This window comes from Pseudophryne corroboree, chromosome 9 (genome assembly GCF_028390025.1).
Source record: "Pseudophryne corroboree isolate aPseCor3 chromosome 9, aPseCor3.hap2, whole genome shotgun sequence".
In the NCBI taxonomy this organism is placed as follows: Eukaryota; Metazoa; Chordata; class Amphibia; order Anura; family Myobatrachidae; genus Pseudophryne; species Pseudophryne corroboree.
Genome location: NC_086452.1, coordinates 434,411,085 through 434,424,699, shown reverse-complemented (window position 1 = coordinate 434,424,699; position 13,615 = coordinate 434,411,085). Strand labels below are relative to the sequence as shown.

The 13,615-nt window shown below is 42.7% G+C and overlaps 1 protein-coding gene across 7 annotated transcripts in view; it reads right to left on the bottom strand.

The window, feature by feature from the left end:
- Positions 1-13,615, bottom strand: part of FOXP1 (forkhead box P1) — a 417,384-nt gene that overhangs the window by 97,562 nt on the left and 306,207 nt on the right. For all 7 annotated transcript variants that reach the window (XM_063941041.1, XM_063941042.1, XM_063941047.1 and 4 more), the window contains 2 exons: positions 12,190-12,346; positions 1,657-1,861 (listed from right to left, as the gene is read on the bottom strand). In XM_063941041.1, coding sequence (XP_063797111.1) covers positions 1,657-1,861; positions 12,190-12,346 — 362 coding nt within the window. The remainder of the gene's footprint in view (positions 1-1,656; positions 1,862-12,189; positions 12,347-13,615) is intronic.

Genomic DNA, 13,615 nt, shown 5'->3' with positions numbered 1-13,615 from the left:
TGTATCCTTCATATGTAAGCTCTCACAGGCAGGGCCCTTCTCCACCCTGTTCACCTCATAGCACTGTCCATGTCAATAGTGCCCCGACCCCTTGTATCCTAATTCCATTCAGCAACTATAAAATGGTTGCTTGCCCATACGTTTGGTACAGGGTCACTGAGTACTGAATTGACTTCTCCTTCCTGAGTCCCACCACTGCCCTTACCTTTTCTCCTGTTATTTGTTCTACCCAGGCTGTGGTGCTATAGTAAATGCACTGTGAAGTTGTGTACACACCTTTTTGGTCACTGAGCTGATGCTGTGTCCCCAGCTTGACCTCCCCCTCCCACCCCCATGAGCCGTCTGCGAGCCCCATGCATACTTTGCTAGGAATAGCTCAGAGTGTACGGGCTTCCATGTGAGCGGAAGGACGGGTAGATAAATCTTAAACCTCCCGATCCCGGCCATTGTTGGAGCATTTTAAGCCATATAGTGGCTGACGTTCCTGTAATGGACCTACATACACACCTACACAATCGTCGGCCCATTTTACCCGATATCGGGTGATCGAGCCATGGATTGTACCCAGTCTAACTCTACGATTGTACGATGGCCCTCATTCCGAGTTGTTCGCTCGTTATTTTCCTTCGCATCGGTGCGATTTTCCGCAAACTGCGCATGCGCAATGTTCGCACTGCGGCTGCGTCAAGTAAATTTGCTAAGAAGTTTGGTATTTTACTCACGGCATTAAGAGGATTTTTCTTCGTTCTGGTGTTCGGAGTGTGATTGACAGGAAGTGGGTGTTTCTGGGCGGAAACTGGCCGTTTTATGGGAGTGTGTGAAAAACGCTGCAGTTTCTGGGAAAAACGCGGGAGTGGCTGGAGAAACGGGGGAGTGTCTGGGCGAACGCTGGGTGTGTTTGTGACGTCAAACCAGGAACGAAACTGACTGAACTGTTCGCAGTGGAAGAGTAAGTGTCGAGCTACTCGGAAACTGCTAAGACATTTCTATTCGCAATTTTGCGAATCTTTCGTTCACAATTCTGCTAAGCTAAGATACACTCCCAGAGGGCGGCGGCTTAGCGTGTGCAATGCTGCGAAAAGCGGCTAGCGAGCGAACAACTCGGAATGAGGGCCAATGTGACTAGGATTACTCCCTTGTATGGTGCTGCGGACACTTTGTGGCACCCTTATAAAAGACAGTAATAATAATATGTACTGGAGGACCTAACATTTCTGATTTTTGACAGCTAAAAAGTCCATTGTTTACCTTAGTTTAATGATATAGCTAATTTAGTGTAACGCTATGAACGTGATAATTATAGGGGGTATGCTGGCGATGACTGGCAATGTGGCCAATTTGTGCCCCCTCTGTTTTCCTTACATGTAGTTCCCAATGTCTGGTCCTACAGAAACCCCATATGGGAAGACTACTACGTTACATGACCTATCTCGGCTACAGGCTCATGTACAGTGGGCAGTACCACAGTGACACCACCATAGTTGGAGAGACAAAGCAACCACAAGTTTAAGTCCGACTCTGCCCAACCAATAATGCGGGGCACACTGCAGATCGCTGCCACATATAACCAAACATTATCCCCGCATAGCAGAAACTGCACTGACAGACATATCACAAGGCAACGCAACGTGCAACGGACTCCTGGCCAGCACTCACCTCTCTCTTTTCGGAGTGAGAACTGAAGCCTGCCCGTTTGTAGACGCATGATGGTTGAGGAGCAGGGAGGTCTTCGGCGCCGCCACAGAGGAGACGCACGTCGTGGACAGGTCCAAAGTGCTGTGGTTGTTACAGCCGACATCGTCCGCTGTGTGCGAGCCTGTCACTTCTTTCCATAGCTGCTGGAGCTCTGTTGGAATCATGCCTGCAACAAACAAATTGGATAATTAAATCAATTAACAGCTAATTCAGCCCTCCTCAAACAGTAATTAAATCAAAGAGTCAGTAAACAAAGACTAAACCATTTCCCCCTACAAAGGATAATGAAATGCAACAATTCATTCTCTCCTGCTATGGTATTTGCTTAACTAAAAGAAGATTATTAATCTTAAAGAAGAGAAAAAAAATTAGCAGCAAGGACCCTGTTGTATCTAACAGAGAATTCTCATCAACATACAAATTATCTTTGTTTTAATGAAATTGTTCCCAGGAGTTACGCAACACAAGTATCCTGGTTTGGAGGATGCAATCAGCACACTCGTACATTAAATCACATTTGCATTTGTCATTACATCTTAACGGGCAAGACGTCACCTTAATGGGATAGAAGGACATCATCCTTATTTATTTTTGGCAGTTTTTTTTTTTTTTAAACAACTTTCATGCTACTGGGTGCTACAGACCCAATTCATTGTATCATACCTGAGTGCAGGGGCAGTTCTATTCCACATTAAATTGACCCTCTCATCACAGGGCCGTCTTAACACCATTGAAAGCCCTAGGCAACACAACGCATTGGGGCCCCTATTACTGGGAATACATTTTTCTAAAACAAAAACATGACTTCCCCCTCCTGCAGTCCTGCACTGCCTCTCCTCATGCTTCTATACCAGTGATGGCTAACCTTGACAATCCAGCTGTTGTTGAATTACACATCCCAGCATGCCCTGCATCAGTTTTAGCAAGGCCAAATAGCAAAACTGTAGTAGGGCATGCTGGGATGTGTAGTTCAACAACAGCTGGAGGGTCAAGGTTAGCCATCACTGTTCTATACAGTGAATGGTGGTCAGCACTCTGATTGGTGGATAGCTCCAGCCATCCACCCATCAGCGAGATGACAGCCATTCGGTGTCTTGCTGCAGCCTGGTTGGGTGTAATTTACAAGCCGACCAGCCAGACAGCATTCTCTACCTGCCTCCCATGAAGCTTTGGAAGCACCAGCCTGGGAGGCATATGCCCTCTGGCCCAGTCCACCACTGCCCCAAGGCCCCTAGAATCATGGGGCCCTGGGCATCTGCCCAGTGTGCCTGTACGTTAAGATGGCCCTGCCTCATTAGGTTTCTAAATGAAATACCCTGCGGATAAGCAGCGCCCATAGACAGAATATACTACCTTATCGAAGTGCTATTTCTGTTTAGCTATACAAATGGACATTCGTTAGCTCAATAATAGTTTTTCTTTTACAAAACTATATCTCTCCAAGTTTTGTGGAACTACAAGTCTTAGCATGACCTGGAGAGACATGGGTGGTCTAACTCCAAAGCCCATGAGAACCCCTCAACACACTCCTGTATATAGGGAGGGGCAAAACTGTCTATCACCTGCCGTAAAACTAAAATAGGCAACACTACAAATCTTTTGTACAAAGTTCTAGTAGATGAACGTCCAAATGCATTATTTTTAATTCCACAAAGAGGTGTTCAGGGTTCTATAGCGTGCCTCAAAGCCTATAACTTTAGTGCTAACATTCTTTTCATACATCTTGAAAATTGATGTTGCGTTCGTATGTTAGGAGTCAAATTGGTCTTCTCGCTATCATTAATGTCTTCAAATATGGGCCCTCATTCCGAGTTGATCGGTCGCAAGGCGAATTTAGCAGAGTTACACACGCTAAGCCGCCGCCTACTGGGAGTGAATCTTAGCTTCTTAAAATTGCGACCGATGTATTCGCAATAATGCGATTACTAACTACTTAGCAGTTTCAGAGTAGCTCCAGACTTACTCTGCCTGTGCGATCATTTCAGTGCTTGTCGTTCCTGGTTGACGTCACAAACACACCCAGCGTTCGCCCAGGCACTCCCACCGTTTCTCCGGCCACTCCTGCGTTTTTTCCGGAAACGGTAGCGTTTTCAGCCACACGCCCCTGAAACGCCGTGTTTCCGCCCAGTAACACCCATTTCCTGTCAATCACATTACGATCGCCGGAGCGAAGAAAAAGCCGTGAGTAAAAATACTTTCTTCATAGTAAAGTTACTTGGCGCAGTCGCAGTGCGAACATTGCGCATGCGTACTAAGCGGATTTTCACTGCGATGCGATGAAAAATACCGAGCGAACAACTCGGAATGAGGGCCATGGTCAAGTAAAAGATTTTTGCTTTGGGATTCCCCAGCCAGTTGAGCTTGCAATCCAAATATTGTAAAGAAAAAATGCAAAGATGGCGCTTCACTTCAAAGGTGCAGCAACCAAACAGACAGGACAGTCACCTCAGTCCTTTAAAGTTTCTAGAATGTTCTTGGGTTTGCTGTGGTGCGCTCCCTGGGTCAGCTAACGACAGTTTATGGTAAGATCCAATGGCAGGGTACTATGTTCATCCACACTTGATCCACGAGAGTGAGACAGACGTGGGGGAATTCAGATATCTTCTCTCTGAACACTCCACCAATTCACCATCATAGGTATCCCCCAAAAAATAGAGATTCGCATATAGTGATGTACAATTTTATTCTAATTGGTGTGCAAATTAGCATAAAGTATTCAGTGCAAATAAAAATTCATGGGGTATGACTTCCCATATAATACATCACATAACCACAATGGGTAGGAATAGCAGCAATAGATACGGTAATTTCAGTGCAAATCAAGTTAATTCATGGGGTATCGCTTCCCACAATCAAAATAGCATACCACAAAGGATATAAATAGCAGCAATCAATAAAATTATAATAATATAAAAAAATCCACCACTGATTAGGCGGACCTGCGTACCAGATTTCATGGGGTGTCAACTAGCCCACCCAAATTCGCATGGAAGGTTGCCTCCCGGGATTAACAGCAACAGTCAAAACATGCAGATTCTCGGCTGATTTTGCTCCCCTCTGGTCATGGAAGGTCCCTCCAATCAATCACCAACGCGTTTCAGCTCTGTATGTAAACCTTCCTCAAGGTGTGTGGATTGCTGCTATTTATATCCTTTGTGGTATGCTATTTTGATTGTGGGAAGCGATACCCCATGAATTAACTTGATTTGCACTGAAATTACCGTATCTATTGCTGCTATTCCTACCCATTGTGGTTATGTGATGTATTATATGGGAAGTCATACCCCATGAATTTTTATTTGCACTGAATACTTTATGCTAATTTGTACACCAATTAGAATAAAATTGTACTTCACTATATGCGAATCTCTATTTTTTTGGGGATACCTATGATGGTGAATTGGTGGAGTGTTCAGAGAGAAGATATCTGAATTCCCCCACGTCTGTCTCACTCTCGTGGATCAAGTGTGGATGAACATAGTACCCTGCCATTGGATCTTACCATAAACTGTTGTTAGCTGACCCAGGGAGCGCACCACAGCAAACCCAAGAACAATCCAAATATTGTGCCTGGAGCATAGGGAGTCAATGTGACTGGAGGATTTTCAGCAAACGTCCCGATGTCACGGAGAGGCAGTAAATGCACTTAACCACTAATCTACCATCAGACAGGTGCACTGAGAGCGGATACTGATTACCAGGCCCTGGGCCTCTGTAGGGGCTCAGGAGTGTTGGGGAGACATAACCACACCCCCTGCGATGCCATTATCAAGGCCCCTGATGTGCGGGTTAGTAGTAGTATGTACAATGAGTGGACATAGCCACACCCCCTCCAGCAGCCACGCCCCACAACACTTAGGTTTACCTAAAGCCTTGGAGGTCCTGCAATCAGATAAATAGGTCACCAATGGACCTTATAAACATGAGATTATGAGCCTGGGATGATTGGATGATTTACAGGCCACCCACCATCTATACGCAGTGAAAGATGCCGTGTTATGGGTTGGACAAACTTAAGGCATACATGATGCTGTATCTCAGGGGTCTATTCATGAAGCAGTGAAAAGAGTGGAGAAAAGGACCGGTGGAGAAGCTGTCCATAGCAACCAATCAGCTTTTAAGGAAGCCTTTAACAAGTGCATTCTATAAAATGTAAGGTAGATACTGATTGGTTGCCATAGGCAACTTCTGCACTGGTCTGTTCCTCCACTCTTTTCACTGCTTCATGAATAGACCTCTCCGTGACCTCACTAGTTGCTAATGAGCTGATAGGCTGCACTGTTTTCTGTTTTAATATGCGTGCACTGTGCAGGCCACGTGGGCCCTAGAAGCAGATTGCTCGCCTGCGCATTTTTCCCTGAACCCAATCCTCTTCCATCATGAAAAGAACTGGGAACAGTAGAATATTGTGACAACAATCCGTCTAATGAAATACATATTCTTTTTTGTACTTCTGTATTTTAAATGAAGACAAATCGCTTTGTTATGAAATACATTTTTTATTAATCACACACGGGCATAAATTATGGATTCATATTGTCTCCTTGAAATGCTTTTCACTTTTTAACAGTCAAATTGATTACACTATGATTATTTCATTAACACACCTATCTCTCTCATTAATTTCGGTTTCTAGTACTGCTCACTTAATTGATGGATGTGTCTTCTGAAAAAATACATAACTTTCTCTAAAACTCACCCCGTTATTACTGTCAGTGCTCCGATCAGTGCTAATGAGCCGGCCTGGGAGAATAGAATTGTAAAACCAGATTTTGTGAGGGGATGGGAGGGGGGGGGGGGTATTTTTTCCCCATTTTGCCACACAGACGTACAAAGGAGTTGTCCCATTTATTATGTAGTGAATACGGCTGCTATCAATCTGGAAAAGCCTTGCAACGTACAACAGGATTTATTTCACATTTTTAAATCACAGAGGGGGTGATTCAATTAAAGACAATGGTTGTAAAGTTCCGTTGGTACGCTGGCACGGTGCGACCAACATTGTCCATTTTTTTCGTATCTCATAGAGGAAGATAATTGGTGGTGTTGGGCCATCGAACAACGCAGACGCACATCTGGGAGGACAGACTACGGGCCTCAGTATCATACTTCTCTAAGGTGTCTATTTATTAAGCCTTGGATGGAGGCCGTCAGAAGCTGATTGGCTGGCACTTTATCTCCGTACATTTTATCTCCATCCAAGGCTTAGTAAATAGACCCCTATGTCTTGACAACTGCACACAGTACTACTTCTCGATTCTCAGTACATATTCTCAGACAACTTTGCCTTTCATTCAACAAACGTAAGGCCAGTCGCTGAAGCCCGGTGCAGGTGGCAGAATAATGATGCGTGTATATGTTATGTATTTAAAGGGTTCTTGAAAAAATGTATTCAGAACGTTGACCAACAGGAAAATAGGGAAATAGGAGATCCACATGGCTTTTTATAAATACATTGTGAGAGCTGGTGCCTTGGTGACCTGTGAATGGGAAGGGTAGTCTTACATACTAAAACAAGAATTAAACATTTCATGCAAGGGCTGTATTGTATTATTATCTGTAAATATGGCAATTTCACGGAGACGGATATAACTTAAATGGCTTAAAATGGACCCATTCAGAGACATACCGTAGAGCGGGTGTGCTGTTTAATTAAGAAAGATATCCTACAAAATGTTAACATTTCTTATATATGAATTGTGACTTAAGTAGCAACGTAACCCTTACAGATTGTTCCACAAAAGGGGATGCCTACCTGGCCCAACACCCCTGCAACCAATGGCACTGAATAAAGTGCAGAGTGAAGCCGGGTCTCTGCCTCGTTTGCCATCTCGCAGGCAGAAGTCACTTATACTGTATATAAACAGTGAGTGTTCCAGGGATGAACTGAATCGTATATGTACTCATAGGAGGGTGTAGAACAGCCAGGGGCATATTCCCTTGTTATGCTTGAGACATAAGTGGGCCTTATAAAAGTGTTCTAAGTGTCACTTATCTAGTTACACTGACCGTGTCCTGGACACATCTGACATATTAACAAGGGGCATTTAGTGGGTATAGAAAATGCACTCCCCAAATATGTCCCCTTCCAGTGAACACAGTACAGGACACAAACTGCATGTGGTTATCCAACCACCCGTTTAGAAGTCCCCTTAGTTTGTTAGTACAATATTTGGATATGGGATACTCAACCTGTATAGGGATCGATCAGAACCAAAATCAAAGTGGTTATAGCCCACTGGGTGTAAGGGCGCCGCCAATGTTTGTGCTGCCACTAATATCATTTATGAATGGTATTTTCAAGCACCCCCAATTTAAAAAAGAAAAGAAAAATAGATTATTGTATATATATATATATATATAATGCGTGTGTGTACACCTGCCCCTGTAAAAAAAAACAAAAAAACACCTTTTCATGTAATACCATTTCATTTATGTTACCGAGGGTCCTGAAGCAAAAATGTGTATTATTAGATTAATTCAAAATAAAAAAACTAAAAAAAAAGAACTAAACCTTGACAGATATATATATATATATATATATACACATACACACACAAACACACACACACACACACACACACGTTTTTAATTTATATTAATGATATCAATGTAAATCAAATGCCAAATAGACTGTTGGAAGGGAAAGTGACTTCACCCATCAAATGACAAATAATTGTATGTTCCAAATACCAGCACCTAATTGCTCTGTTCAGAAGACTACAGGAGATGCCGAGGCTTTTATTAGCAAATGCTAAATATACGTTGCAGGAATTTAAATCATGACTCTTCCAGGATGCTACATTAAAAATAAAAGGAGGCAGCAGAGTTTTTCTTGACTCGGAACACAGCATAAGGAAAAAATGCTGGGGTTTTAAATTTAATTATTTTTATTTTTTTTTCATTTAGAACACAATGGATAGATAATCATCTCAACGTGATCAGCCAAACATCTTCACTTCTCTAAACTGTTAAAGATTTTAATTATACTGGCTTCGAAGAGCAGTGGTCTAATGAGGCAATACACTCTAGAGAATGTAAGTGGCTAAGAACTGTGAAATGAGGCTGATAGATTTTTTTTTTTTTTTTTTTATTCACCGTGGATAGTTTGCATATCAAAGAGGAGTGAATTATTGCACGACAGACCAATAACCTTCTCCGCCTTTGGGAGAACTGCATTAACAAAAACAGTAGGTCCTCCCAAACGGCATTTTAAATATATTTAAAAAAAAATTAAAAACATTCTTTACAGACTTGACGATTAACAAATGGTATAAAGAGAGAGACAGCAACATTAATATATTAGGTAATACTGTATAATAATTTAGGTATTTTTAATTTGGAAACAGAGCCAATTCCGAATTATACCCCCCCCCCATCTCTTCAACTCGACACATTTTAAAAAGTGGCAATTATATTTTGATAGATTTTGTACCAAATCAGCATTTAGTTATTAGACATATTCAATTATCACATGTCCTTTAAAATTAAACCCAGGAGACAAATTAAACAAAGAATGGGGAAAAAAAAAAAGGTTAGCGCACAACCCTGTGTCCCGTTTCTGTTGAGTGTAGGCTATTATTTTCCAGCACCTTGCAAAGTGACAGTGTAGGATATATTTTTAGCAGGCGTTCTTGACAGCACAGTCTACACACTAACAATTACCTCAGAACGGAGCTGACCCTTACTCCCCTGATTCTGCATTAAAACAATGGCACATCAAATTGTCCTCTGATGCTAATATGTTGAAGTCTCGGCGTGTTTGTGTGAAAACGCGTCAAGCAAGGCGAGCCTATTTTGCACTGGTATTTAAGGAAATTCATCTATTAATTAGGAATGCACTCCTTTGCAATACGAAATTGTAATATTCCTCCTGTGCTAGTAATGCCTCTCAAGTGTTTCAGGCACAAAGCCCCTAAAATTCATCGGCTAATTAATTAATTCGCAAATTAATGTGCAGGCTGTAAATTCAGCCACTCGCAAGATCATACCAACCCCCCCCCCCCCCCCTTCCCCCCATCTATCCTGACGGAGCTGATGTCAGTGAGGATTCTGGAGCTTCCAGGTTGTAATTTCACAGAAAGCATTAAAAAAGAATGTTCCTGATTATTGGTTCAGGTAACGAAGGATGTAAGCTTCCGGTAGCCGTACCACTCTCTGCGCCTCTGATAAAATTGGATCTGAGTATTGTTACAGATCAGGGCAGATTAGACACGAATTCCAACGCTAAATAAAAGAAGGAGGTAGAAATTGGATAAGACATGGATGTAATCTGCGTGTCAATAACGACACCTCGCAAAATAATAAAACGCAGAGCACAACAGGAAAGTGACAGAATTACTGCACTTGATGGATCTGCATAAACTGCTAATGACCGCAGAGGATTTGCAAGGAGTTAAGTGATCGCTACCAGTTTCGCCGCTGATACGTGACGCTTCACAGCAGACATTTTTCTGACGTTTTATTAAATATGAGTCAGCCGATGTCTCTTCCGCTGTGTCTTTTCAGGACAGTTCAGTTCTCTTCATTATGAGGGAAAATGCAGTCTTTGCTTTAAAAAATGTATGTTATGGGGACAGGTGACAAATTACTCCTTCCAGAACTCAATTTGGCAAAACTAAGTATCTCAGTCTGGTAGACACACATAGACAACCTCCCTTTGTCCTTGTATATCCAAACCCAGGTGGCCACGTTCAAACAAGCAGAAAGCCGATTTAATGCTCATGATGAAATCCGTTCCAAATTATTATCCCTGACCATATATTCTCTGTCTCCGAGTTTCCTCATTTGATTTTAACAGCTAAATCGCTAACGTTTCTTAGAAATAAAAAGAAAAGAATTCAAAGCACAAATTTTAGGACATCAGGTAGAACATAGGATTGGGTTACACATGTATAGTGTTACTTACTTTACAGAACGATTGTTCTTAGGAGTTCATTAATCTACAGATGCATTATAAGAGAAAGCAAATCAATAAGGTGCATTTGCAACCATAGTGCCTACCGTAGTGACACATTTGCTTATTAGCCCTCACACAGCTGTGATCTGTACGACGTCGGAGAAACAAGACGCTCTCTACCCTTCCAACAGGCCACTAACCACAGTCTCCTCAACCAAGCAACATGCGCTTCACTGAAATAACTTTCAACTCAGAAAACGTGACGCTCAGTAATGATAGGAGGGGACTGGTATTGTGTGGTCTGGAGCACGGTGGGAACTAACCTGGTAGATCCAGTGGACGTGGCATTCCTTAGGAAATACATGGCCGCAGCTGGGGAAATCAGCTGTGGGGTTGCTGGTGTAGATTTATAATACCCAGGAAGCAGACAAATCTGAACATGTACTGCCTTAACCTGAAAACTAGGTCTCTGCTCAATTTATATGTCTGCCTACACTGGACTTGTGCAGTTGCTTGCTGCACAGGCTGAGCGATCACCCGACGTTAGGTGCAGTTAGCTCAGAGGCCAGTTGCAATGGGTTTTACACTCGTACCAAACTTAATCGATGAGATGTTAATCAAGATTTCATGACTTTGGGGATCACACACATTTGTGATCTTAGCGGCATATTTACTAACCGGTGGGTTGTCTAAGCTGCCTGTCACTGATAGATTAAACAATTACAAATAAAGTAAGCAAGCCTGGTTTACGGTAGCATTTATTTCTATTAGCGTTTAAATCTATGGGTCAACGCAGCTGGTTAGTAAATACACCCCTTGGCTAAAAGGGCTTAGGGCCTAATTCAGAAATGTATGCAAACTCAACGGTTTGCCAACATCTCCAATGGCTGTACTGTAGATCTGCGCACGTTCTTCCATCTGTGCCTGCGACCACGGTAGCAGGGTCCAATAAGCCACAGCATGTTGGGGGGCGGCGACGTCCAACGTTTCAGAAAACAGGGTGTGTCGGCCTTGTTTTGTGGGCCTGCGGCTGGGTCTTTGGATGCAACGTCACTGTCCCCGGCAAAGTGAAAGCATCAACCATCCTACGTAACCTGAAGGTTACTCAGATGACCGATGGTCACGCTCAGTGATCTGATACTGCGTCATCAGACTCAGCAGCGGGTCACAGACGCCAGGAGGGGGCATCGATTTACACAAGACGCATCCCACGCACTTGTATTATTTATTTTTTTCTTTTAAACATTTCTCCCATGTAGTTATAGTAACAAATTAGAAAATCAATAAAATTGTATACCAATCTGTACTCTGAATTCCCCAATAATTAATATGTTTGCTTTGGAACCATACTGTAGATCAGTTGGACACACTCACACTGTAAGTAATAATAACTAGTTTTAACTGACAGAGCCATGCAAATGGCACATGAGGAATTGTGGGAACATGTGCTTTTGCCTTAGTACAAAGCGGCATACTTTAGGGATTGCACATGTTACACATCAGATGATCACCAAGTTCATTCAGACTGTATTTCATGTAACGTAATGAACCATAAACATGAAGAAAAGGAAAAAAAACTTTTCGACTGTACAAACCTTGAGCAAGAGATTGCAGAGGGAGGGCGGGCTGCCCGGGCTGGATGGAAAGGAGGCCTTGGCGCTGCAAGGTCAGGAGGTGCTGCTGCTGCAGCTGTTGCATTTGTAGAAGCTGTTGTTGAAATGCCAACTGCTGTGTCGCCACTTGCTGTTGCTGCTGTTATAAAAGGAAGCAGAGAATTAAACATGTGAGAGGTCTGCGTTCCGCACGCTGCTGTAAGATACTCAGATCAATGGGGGACTTTACATTCAAAGTGTTCTGTTTATCTAGGTTAGGCTTCTGAAGAGTGTAGACACATTTAACCTAGATGATTCTGCAGGCAATAGGCAAGGGAGGATGCGGGACCTTTGGCACCCCAGCTGTTGCTGAATCAAAGCCCCCAACATCCTCAGACGGCAGCTGGCTGGTGAAAAGTTTCTGAATGGTAAGGAATATGGGCGTTGTAGTTCATCACAGCTAATGTGTAAGAGGTTGCCACAGCTAATGTGTAAGAGGTTGCCGACCCTACAGATCTGAATGATACCCTTATGAAAGAACAACGGACATCAGGTTGCCTGTAAATGAACGTTTCTGATTGGTCAGCAATATCTACAGTATATAGCCGTTGCTTCTGGCGCACATGGAAAAACCTGGGGCTGTGGGTATTTGGGAAGACTATGTTATGTACACATTCTGCCTGTAAATGTGTAAATCATTACTACGTTGCTATTAGGATCTGATGAAAGTGATACAATATTTGTCTTTTAAATTATAGATATGTAGAGTTAATCAAAAATAATGGCTATGTTTACCTAGAATTTCATACATTTTATTCGCTGATGTAAAAAAACATTTTTTTCAATAGCTTCTCGACATTCCCAACGTATTTTACATCCCCTAGTACTTCTGTGTGTGTGCAGTGTGGGCTTCTATTGGCCAGCCTACACGATCATTGGTAATCGCCAGAGGATATGGCAATGCCAATTGGCTACATACTGGTTGGCCCCCTCCGGCACTCAGATGTGTCTGGGGAGGCTGGTCACGTAAGGTGCTCAACAATGGGGAATCCCAGAAGCCCACTGCTCAGACCCCAAGTGATGGACCCACACTAAAGGACCATTGTGGGGGAGGGGATATAGAAATGTATACATTTTAAAGCTCGTCAATTATAACTTGAAAAAGTACAAGTGATTTCATATTAGGAAACAGGTAACGCAGGACACCAAATCAATGGTAACCGTGTGACTAATAACACAGCTTAAAGGAATACATAAATATTAATGATCCAGGTAATGCACAGTTGAGCTGGTGTTTTGTCCTAAACTTGCTCACTGCCAAACATCCTTTTTCCTCCTAAAACTACCACTTCAGCCAACAACAAAAAACCCCCAGAACAGGTTACTTTGAAATCATTAATTATATTCAGTGCAGGAGCCGGGGCTGCCT